General features: G+C 38.6%; 1 protein-coding gene across 1 annotated transcript; it reads left to right on the plus strand.

Moving 5' to 3' along the window:
• The first annotated feature begins 4,617 nt into the window (after positions 1-4,617).
• Positions 4,618-10,920, plus strand: LOC149131439 (ATP synthase F(1) complex subunit epsilon, mitochondrial-like). The gene is made up of 3 exons (XM_089339549.1): positions 4,618-4,777; positions 8,043-8,173; positions 10,805-10,920. The coding sequence occupies exons 1-3, from the start codon at positions 4,746-4,748 to the stop codon at positions 10,825-10,827; spliced, it is 186 nt and encodes a 61-aa protein (XP_089195675.1). The 5' UTR covers positions 4,618-4,745; the 3' UTR covers positions 10,828-10,920.

The following is a 10,920-nucleotide window of genomic DNA, read 5'->3' on the forward strand; positions in this document are numbered from 1 at the left end:
CCCAAATCCAGCATTGCCCCAAAGGGTAATTTCAGAATATTACATAAAATATCCCGTTGTCTGGCTGATTGTTGGGGCAACATTTGACGACCTTGCAGCCAGATCCCTCCACCCATCTCTGTCTTCTACCTCTCGCACTGTGTCTCTCATCTTTAGGCGTGTTCACTTACCTCTTTCTCTGTCTGATCCATTGGACAGAATTTTGCACAGATTTATATAACCACGAGACAAGAGGAAACACTGATAACTGAATGTCCACCAACAGCGGACACAGACAACTTCCCCATTCTAAGAAAGGAAGTAGAGGAAAGAAAGGTAAATCAACAGGGGTGGACACCATCCAGGTGAGCAAGTGCAGCCTGGGAGGGGGAGAGGCCATGGTGAATGCACTCCTTGTAATATGTAATAGGATCTCAGAATATCTTCATCGGTATTTTTCACTTTTAAACAGCTGGACTCAAGTAGATTATGCTAGTTACCCCTAGCGTAATCTGCTGTGAATTCAGTTAAAAGAAATATGTAAAATGCTTTTAAATAGTAGCATGTAGAATATTGGGTTAAAAAAATTCTTTGGATAGGAAAAAAAGAGTCAAAGGCTGCCCTGGAGACTGATGAATTTTTAAGAATAAATATATAGGTATTTATATTAATAGATCCAGCTTACACAGAATACAAATGACAGAAAATTAAAGGGGTAGAAGAAAGGTTTTATAAGTCCAACAGCTGTTTCTGGGGGCTCAGAGATCCATAATAATGTTGGTAGATGTAGTTCATCACAATATGCGGCCGTAATGGATGCGATTAACACTGGATGAGACGAGCCTCCGTCATTAGGGAAGAGAAGATCTTACATTGCAGAGAACTTCAATATACATACATAATGCGTTTTGTTTGTGCATACTTTTATCTAGACATCATGTGATGGTTATAAATGAGAGACAATGTCATACAAGTGAAGTCGTTCATTTCCAGTCTTCCATATAAAGCATACCTAGTCATGGAGAAATATTACTTGGCCGGAAACAGGTGAGTGTTGGTGACAGGAAAGGCATCCTGCCGTCGGAAAATATGCCTGCCTTTACAAATTTCATCTGACCTATGCAAGCATGAAAAAAATGGACATTAGCCCTTTAGCATTTAAACTGGACATATCCAGCCAAAATGTTCTACCTGTCCTATGTTCAAACCAGCCGGATTTCCAGATTTGACCTCTCACACCTAACCTAAAATGTTATTCGAAAAATAAACAATACATCATTGAAATTTCGAAGTTACGAGTAAGGCATAATTAATAGAAAGCAATGTGGCCTTTGATGATATACTTGTGTAGACCTGTCAAGTCAAGTTTGACCATAGTTGTAGCCAATGTCAGTGACAGATCAATGGCACCTGTGCCAGTGGCATGTAAAAAGCACCCACTATGCTCTTGGAGTGGTTGGTGTTAGGAAGGGCATCCAGCTGTAGAAACCTTGCCAAATCAGATTGGAGCCTGGTGCAGCTTCTTAGCTTAACAGATTTCAGTCAAACCATCCAACCCATGCCAGCATGGAAAACAGATATTAAATGGTGATGGTGATGATGACGACGACGATGTGAATAACTAAGCATTTCATTTGACAGAAATAATCTAAACGCTGAAGGGACGAATGATAATGATAGTGATAATGGATTCATATTCGTTAGTAGTAAGTTCAGAGCTAAAGTAGAAGACACTAGCCCAAGGTGCCACACAGTGGGACTGAACCCGGAACCATGTAGTTGAGAAACAAGCTTCTTACCATGCACAGTCACTGCTGCGCCATGGTAGTATTTTGTTCATTGCTCTGACAATTCTGTCTCTCCACCTCTTTAATTAAATCTGAAATCTGACCTCAGTGAGATTTGAACTCAGAACATCCAAGAAGTGGAGCAAAAACTACGTGGTTGTATTTTGTTCACTGCTTTAGCAGTTTTGTCCGTCCGCTGTTTTAATCAATCATGAAATGAAAGAAACAGGCATAGATACTTATTTCAAGAATACTATTGATGGCGTGCCTTAGCAGTTAGTGAGTATAAACCAATTATGGGCAAACTGCAGCTCATGGAACTTTCTCAATTGTGTGGCTACAAAAATTTAAGTTGAATTTCTATTAGTAGTGCAGTTCCTCTGATGATGAGCTCTGGTTCATGTGGCCCACTTCTTGATAAAGGTTGCTCATGCTTGGTATAAACAAAACTGGAATAAAATGGCTTTTGGTAAAGAAAAGGCAGAGTCTATTCAATGAAGAACCTACAGTAAGTTTCCTCCACTTTCTATGTTACCAAAACTATTTAAAGAAAAGACAATTGCTGATATAGTTTAGCACCAGTGTCATCACAGACAGCCACAGAATGCAAATAGTTGAAAGTAAATACCACAAGGTATTTTGTCTGATATTCAAATAAATTTTGCCAGTCTTTTGCTGTAGACTCATATTCTATTTAATTAACCCTGGAAAAATGGAAGGCAAAATTGATCCCTGCAGGATTTGAACTCAGAGCTTAAAAGAGCCAGAGCAAAGATTCCATGGAATATTGTCTAACACTCTAGCAATTTTGGCCCCAGGATTTGTGTTTTTGTTTCATTGACCCTGGAAGAACGAAAGGTAAGGTAAGCCACATCAAGATTTGAACTCAGAATGTTAAGAGCCAAAATAAATACCTTATGACATTGTATTCAGCGTTCTAACAATTTCATCAATCAACCACACTGGTCTGGTATTTTCCTTATTACCAATCTCAGAAGAATGAGAGGTTAAGTTGACCTTAGAGGGACTTAAACCCAAAACATAAAGAACTGGAACAAATATTACTTAATATTTTGTCTGATGTTCTAATGATTCTGTTAATCCTTTTGGATTGGTTAATGATGAAAAGAACATAAATCTTAGAACCCAAGGAAACCAAAGAGCATCTGAATTGTTGGTTAGTGAGGATAAACAGTTTAAATGTGGATTGAATTAGTTTTTCAGTGAGTTAGAAAAAACTTTCGTGTGACAAAGAGTCTCCACCCAAACATTAAACTTCTCTTCTTTCTTTCACAGTAAACTAATTTATTTGACTTATGAATAGTTTATAAAATAGACGACATTGAAAAATGCAATTCACTGTTATTAGCAGGGATACAGAAATTGATAAATGTTTGTGTTAGCTTGCAGTCTTGAGTTCAAATTAACCAATGAATAAAACTTCTCTGTAGACCTACTTGGTAGAAATAGCAGCCAAATCTCCCTCAAGAAAATCTCTCCTCCACCAAATCTATCTATCTATCTATCTATACACCCTACAGTCTTAAAAGGAAAAACACATTGGATAATGTAGTCCAAGGTACACTATTATAAGAACATCTTAGATCATGGGTCTGCTCTTCAGAGATGGCTATGACCAAGCTGGAGTTAACAGTAACAGAAGTGACTTACAAGAGACTAGCATCTTTTCCATGAAGAAAGAGGTGAACGAACGAAGATGCTGGAGACTGAATAATCATTGCATTTCATTTATTGTATTTATTTATTTAGGATCCTTAAAGGACATCAATGTAGAGGAGTTGAAGAAGTGGAAACCAGTGAGAAACTTGTAGGGGATAACAAGTTTTTTTTCTCTTTAGGCAATTTGACTTTGGTGAGAGTTAAACTGAAAAGCTGAAGAACCAAAAGAAATATACATTATTTACATTTGGCAGATATTTGTCCTCATCTTGTTTGTTGTTAACACAACGTTTCGGCTGATATACCCTCCTTCGAATAAAACCACAAATAGAAGAGAATATGGCCAAAAACTGCATGTATTCCATCCCATTCAGCTGTGAAGGGTCATACAAAGAAGAGATATTGATAAATCGGGTATAGCTGATCATGTATGGAAAAATGGAGACCACTTCCCCCTGTGGGTTGAAGTTAAAATAATAGACAGAGAACACCACTGGAAAATAAGAAAACTAAAAGAAGCAGCACATATGCTAGGGCACAACAACCTCCTAAGCAGACCGGGTGCAGATATGAGCAGCATAAGGGAACCGGTATTAAGGAAGGATAGGAGAATATTAGATTTATAAGCCCTAAAATTCACTCCATAATTGCCCACAGGCATATGGTGTAGTGGTTAAGAGCACAGGTTACTAACCCCAAGATTCGAAGTTTGATTCCAGGCAGTGACCTGAATAATAATAATAATAATAATAATAATAATAACAACAACATCGAAAAATACCTTAAGAATGAGAACCCATAACTAATCATTATTGAAGACCCCGTGGTTCCCAACCATTTTTAAAAAACCTGTGGAACCATTTGATCACTATTTTTATTCTAGTGCCTCTCCCCACCCGCTAGCCATTCAATGTTTAAAAACTAATTTTACAGATACGTCTTTCAAAATTTGTTTCGCACGCATTCACTTGTATAGTTCGAACTATGTAAAACGTTAAAGAAAGAAACCTAAATGTTTCCTGCAATAAATGCTTCTAAAACAAAATTTTCGGCGATCTTACGTTAGGACTTGTAACGTAAGGATCTCCAATTTACTATTTTACTTGAGTGGACCCTAACAAAAATCCTATCTGGACACTCCCGTTCGAGAACTACTGTTGCAGACGGATATAATTTTACCGGAAGCTTCTGTTCGGTATACACCGTTTGAAGTGGTGCATTCTGGGTAGGTTTCGTCAAGGTTACGTCCACCTTTCTGCTTCGCCTGGTTCCTCTCGTCACTCAACCTTTTCACTCACCATGTCTACATTTTGGCGTCAAGCTGGACTAAAGTAAGCTATTTCGTTTATTTCATTAATATCACAACACCATTGCTTTTATCCAGTGTTTAAAATATGCAGAACGAATATAATATAAGCAGAAGAAGAGACAGGCTGAAGCGAAAAACCCTTGTCCTGTTTTTTATTTAGGTTCACGTCGAGGATATCTTTAGAGAAATATACCAGTTCTTTTTAATGTAATACATATTTAACCCCTACTCGGTGTAATTCTTTAAAATTGCCAAATTTCAGTGGAAGAAGGTCGTGCTTAATTGTTTTAGAGGCATTCAATTATGTATGTGAAACGAAGGTGTATCTCTGACATGCAATTACATCGTTAAGCAAAAGGTGAAAGAATGAATATATATTTAGCCATTTGTATTAAAATACCTGTTCTGGTATATTATACACGACGCTGTGTTTATAATAATTTTCATTATTATCGAAGCTCCTTGTAATATTTTGCCCTGTTCGGTAGTAAAGTCTTCACTTTGCCTTTTCACTTCCAAGGACAGGACACACGCAATGATTTCTTTTGACGAGACACACGGTCGACTTCTGCCTGGCTAATTGAGGTCTACATTAATTGTTGCTGTTATTTATTATCATTATTATTGGTAGTAATTAGCACGCTGGGGCAAAATGCTTAGCGGGATTTCGTCCGCATTTACGTTCCGAGTTCAAATTCCGCCGAGGTCGACTTTGCCTTTCATCCTGTCTGGAGCGATAAAATAAGTACCAGTTCAAGCACTAGGAGTCGATATAATCGATTTAATCCCTCCTACCCCCAAAATTGTTGGCATTGTTCTAAAATTTGAAAGCATTATTATTATTATTATTATATATACTTGTTCTAATTTTATCAGTTTCGGGTAGATTAAAAACGTAACTGTAGGTTGTGCATGAAGTTGATAGAGAGCTACAAATTAAAGAAAATATACAAATATGGCAAGAAATAGCATGTAGACTTCCTTCAGATCATACTATGCTGTCTTAAGAAAAAGTGTCAACAACATTGGATGTTGTAATTTAGGTAAAGTATGTCTGAAAAATAGACAAGATAGTCGCGGATGGACCGCTTTTAACGAGAGCATGAATTGACCTCACACATACACAAACCGTATATTCTCTATCACCTTGACTGCCTCCCTTGTCTGTGATATAAAGAAGAAAATTAGTTGCTTTTCTCTTTTCGCTACTAAATGTTCTTATGCAGAAATTCAATGTTTTTTTTTCTTTTATTTTATTAAAATGTTACTGAAAAACAAAAAGTAACAAAACTCTTTCGGTTTTAATTCCTCAACAGAAACCTTTTGTTACGTAATTTCGGTATCACTTATCACTTGTTCTCAATGTTTACACAGAATAATTAACACGTCTGAAAGACTTCTTTAAAAATGTAGGAATTATACAGGGTAAGCCAAAAGTCACGCACCAAAACATTTGACATCATTATTAGCACGCCGGTCGAAATGCTTAGCTGTATTTTTGTCCGTCTCCACGATCTGAAATTCCTCCGAGGTCGGCGTTGCCTTTCATCCTTTCGGGGTTGGAAAAATAAGTACCAGTTATTGTTTAACGTCCACTTTTCCAAGTTTCCATGAGTCAGATGGAGTGTATCGAGGCAGATTTTCTAAATCCAGATGCTCTTCCTGTCACTTACCCTTACCTGTTACCGAGAAGTGTAATATTTCCTTATGGGAGACTGGAAACAAACAACACCACTTGTAGGACAGTGATCCTCATTTACAATCATCACATGATGTCAAAATATGGATATATAAGCATGAATATGTGTGTGTATATAAAGGTGCAGGCGTGGCTGTGTGGTAAGAAGCTTGCTTCTCAACCACATGGTTCTGGGTTCAGTCCCAGTGCCTGACACCTTGGACAAGTGTCTTCTTCTATAGCCATATGTCCACATGCTGATTAAAGCCTTGTGAGGTTTGGTTGAAGGAAACTGAAAGAAGGTCGAATATATGTATATATTTATCCCCCACCACTGCTTGACAACTGGTGTTGGTATGTTTGCATCCCTATTACTTAGCAGCTAAGCAAAAGAGGCCAGGAGAATATTGCATTATTTATTCTATCCAAGTTGGCGAGCTGGCAGAGTTTTTAGCATGCCGACCGAGATGCTTAGCGGTATTTTACCCGTTACTACATATTCCACCGAGGTTGACTTTGCCTTTCATCCTTTTGGGGTCAATAAATTAAGTACCAGTTGCATACTGGGGTTGATCTAATTGACTGCCCCTCCTCCCACTTCCAAAAACTTTTGGGCCTTGTGCCGAAAGTAGAAAAGATTATTTATTCTCTATCCTTTCATTTTTAAGATGATGAGGTGTGATTTAAGGCTGACTTGGTTTCTGTTTGTAGGAGTTTTGAGCAACAGTACAAAGGTTCTTGTGGCATCAAAATTTTGTTCTGTTATAGAAACAGGGTTTAGCTTTTTGATGAGATTATTCCAGCTTTAAAATAAGTATGGTGATGTCATTGTTGTTGGCACTCCGTCGCTTACGACGTCGAGGGTTCCAGTTGATCCAATCAACGGAACAGCCTGCTCGTGAAATTAACGTGCAAGTGGCTGAGCACTCCACAGACACATGTACCCTTAACGTAGTTCTCGGGGATATTCAGCGTGACACAGTGTGACAAGGCTGACCCTTTGAATTACAGGCACAACAGAAACAGGAAGTAAGAGTGAGAGAAAGTTGTGGTGAAAGAGTACAGCAGGGTTCGCCACCATCCCCTGCCGAAGCCTCGTGGAGCTTTAGGTGTTTTTGCTCAATAAACACTCACAATGCCCGGTCTGGGAATCAAAACCGCGATCCTATGACTGCGAGTCCGCTGCCCTAACCACTGGGCCATTGCGCCTCCACGGTGATGTCATAAAGAGTGAGTAAATGTCACGACACACATGTTGGAAAAGCATTGTTCTGGATGCTGGATCTTGTCTCTGAATCTAAATTGGAACGTATTTACTTACATCTATGCTCCGAGTTCAAATCTTGTCCAGGTCCATTTGAACAATTAGTGACAAGAAGGACATTTTGACCTCTAAAAACTCATCCACCCCATGCCAGCATGGGAAAAACGATGATGATGTAATGGAGTTAATGATTAAAAAAAAAATAATAATTATCTCATTGGAAACCAAAGTGTGGCATTATTACCAATTTGTGAATGTTTGAATAATACTTTAGAAAAAAAAAAGTTTAATTTTTAAGAACTTACATTGTCTTGTAATTTAAAAAAAAAAATTTTTTTTTTTTAGTTATGTGCAGTTTTCATCAATCTGTGCCAAAGTTGTGCGATCTTGTCTCCACCCAGCACCGAGAGCAGCGGCTGAGAAGCAGTCTGCGGCATTTGTAAAGGCTACACGATGGGAAGGAGGAAAACCAGTCAGTAAGTTATTTTCTTTCCTTCGGTCTATGGCTGTGCTTGGTAGAGTATTCTTTCATTTCCTGGATTCATTCATTGGACTGTGGTCACGGTGGACTATGTACCACATGCTGAGGTGGTTGTCGGCACTCCGTCGAGGGTTCCAGTTGATCCAATCAACGGAACAGCCTGCTTGTGAAATTAACGTGCAAGTGGTTGAGCACTCCACAGACACGTGTACCCTTAACGTAGTTCTCGGGGATATTCAGCGTGACACAGTGTGACAAGGCTGACCCTATGAATTACAGGCACAACAGAAACAGCAAGTAAGAGTGAGAGAAAGTTGTGGTGAAAGAGTACAGCAGGGTTCACCACCAGCCCCTGCTGGAGTCTTGTGGAGCTTTAGGTGTTTTCGCTCAATAAACACTCACAACGCCCGATCTGGGAATCGAAACCGTGATCCTATGACCGCGAGTCCGCTGCCCTAACCACTGGGCCATTGTGCCTCCACCCACATGCTGAGGTACATAGCCCTATAAGTAGTCTGATCAATAAGTATCCGGACAGCTGCCATAGTAACGATGCTAAAGCACACAGAGTGAAGCCACTTGGCACACGTTTATCTTGAACTCTGCTGTGCATGTGTAGTAAGTTTTAACGTTCTAGCTCACTTCCGCTGTTTACTGCAGCAGTGCTTGGAAGGAAGGTGTGTAGCGTGTAATCGTCGCATTGACGGGACAGAGGAAGTTGAGCAGAGAATCTGCATCAAAGTTTGCCAAAAGCTTGGCGATACCTGCTCAGAGGCCACTTTCTTTTTACTCTTTTACTTGTTTCAGTCATTTGACTGTGGCCATGCTGGAGCACCGCTTTTGGTCGAGTATATCGACCCCAGGACTTATTCTTTGTAAGCCTAGTACTTATTCTATCGGTTTCTTTTTGCCAAACTGCTAAGTTACGGGGACGTAAACACCCCAGCATCGGTTGTCAAGCGATGGTGGGGGGGACAAACACACATACATACATACATACATACATATATATATATATATATATATATATATATATATATATATATATATATATATATATATACACATATATACGATGGGTTTCTTTCAGTTTCCGTCTACCAAATCCATTCACAAGGCTTTGGTTGGCCCGAGGCTATAGTAGAAGACACTTGCCCAAAGTGCCATGCAGTGGGACTGAACCCGGAACCATGTAGTTGGTTGTCATTGTTCTCGACAATATCAAGGCTATCTTGTGCAACTGAAACCTGCGTGTCTTCTTGGCCACCTGAAAGCAGTTTCGGCACAAACTTAGTAGACACATTCCTTCCAAGCACTGCTGTAAACAGCAGAAGTGAGCTAGAACGTTAAAACTTAGTATGCATGCACAGCAGAGCTCAAGGTCAATCTTTGCCAAGTGGCTTCACTCTGTGTGCTTTAGCATCGTTTCTATGGCAACAGTCCGGATACATAGTCCACCGTGACCACAGTCCAATGACTTAATTAAATGTATATTTATTGGTTTGTTAAAATAGGTTGGTTGATATTTAAGTTGAGGTAGTTAAAAAAATTTGTTTTTTAAAGTAATGGTGTAGAAATAATTTTGTTGTACCGAGAAGGAAGAAATTTTATTGATTTTAAGTAAAGTTTAAATTTTGTACCTCTTGCATAATGGTTTGATAATATTGTTGTATATTAGTTTCTTGAAATATGAAGATAACGGACTGAACTGAACCAGGACTAATCTGCACATCCTCTGATAACTCAAGGATGTTGATTCAACGATTTCCCCTCACAGCTGCAATGTTTTTCTCAGTTCTGCTGGTTGTAGGTCTCCCAGAACGTTCATCAGTATTGACATTTTTTTCAGCCATCTTGGAAATGTCTGAACCATTCGTACACTTGTGTGCAGCTCATACACTCCTCTCCATACACTTTCTGCAACTTTGCATAGGCCTCTGAGCAGGTATTGCCACGACAACTTTCTCAATCATGGTCAATGGGACGATCACATGCTACACACCTTCCTTCCAAGCACTGCTATAAACAGCGGAAGTGTAATCGACTTACTCCATCCTTCGAAATTGCTGGCCTTGTGCCAAAATTTGAAATCAATATTCAGCAGAGCAAAGCCTGTCAAGGAAAAGTAACGGTGACACTTTGGCATGTGATCTACAAGGGAAATTACTTTTCAATTCCTAAAAACCTGTAAGATGTTGGTTAAAGATTTTTCCAATGTGATCAGTGACAAGACAAAGGCAGTTGCATTTTCTACAAGAAACCAGCACTAAATTCACATCATTTCTTAAGAAAGAGAAAGGTGCCACTTTGCTATTTGATCTCCAATTTAAAGAGAGATTACTTTTTAGTTTTAGTTTGTGCTAGTACTACTTTCCATGAGATCTACATGAGCAAATTTACTATGCTCCGTGATCTACGCATTTATTTTAATTATTATATGGTTTTCTCATTATTAAAACAGTAAGAATTTTTTTTAAAAATGCATTTACAATGCTAAGTAATTACAAAATAATTTTTAGAATCTGAATTAATCTCTCTTGTAGATCCCATGCCAGTGTAGCCCCAAAGTAACTGTGTTGCAATATATTTATATACATATTTTCTTTTCTCTTTTCCTATTTTTCAGAAGTTGCAGCAGAGAAATCATGAAACCATAACAACATAGTAGCCATGTACTATGTACACATTGGCACCTTTTACTTCCTTGAACTCTATAATTAAGTAAAATCTATTTGTAAATGC

This window comes from Octopus bimaculoides, chromosome 22, assembly GCF_046866305.1.
Source record: "Octopus bimaculoides isolate indiv1 chromosome 22, ASM4686630v1, whole genome shotgun sequence".
NCBI lineage: Eukaryota > Metazoa > Mollusca > Cephalopoda > Octopoda > Octopodidae > Octopus > Octopus bimaculoides.

Bases quoted from the DNA above. Each gene is read 5' to 3' on its own strand.
- LOC149131439 (XM_089339549.1), top strand. From the start codon at position 4,746: ATGTCTACATTTTGGCGTCAAGCTGGACTAAA. The intron at 4,778-8,042 runs GTAAGCTATTTC...TTTTTTTTTTAG, and splicing joins TGGCGTCAAGCTGGACTAAA to TTATGTGCAGTTTTCATCAA. The intron at 8,174-10,804 runs GTAAGTTATTTT...CCTATTTTTCAG, and splicing joins GGAAGGAGGAAAACCAGTCA to AAGTTGCAGCAGAGAAATCA.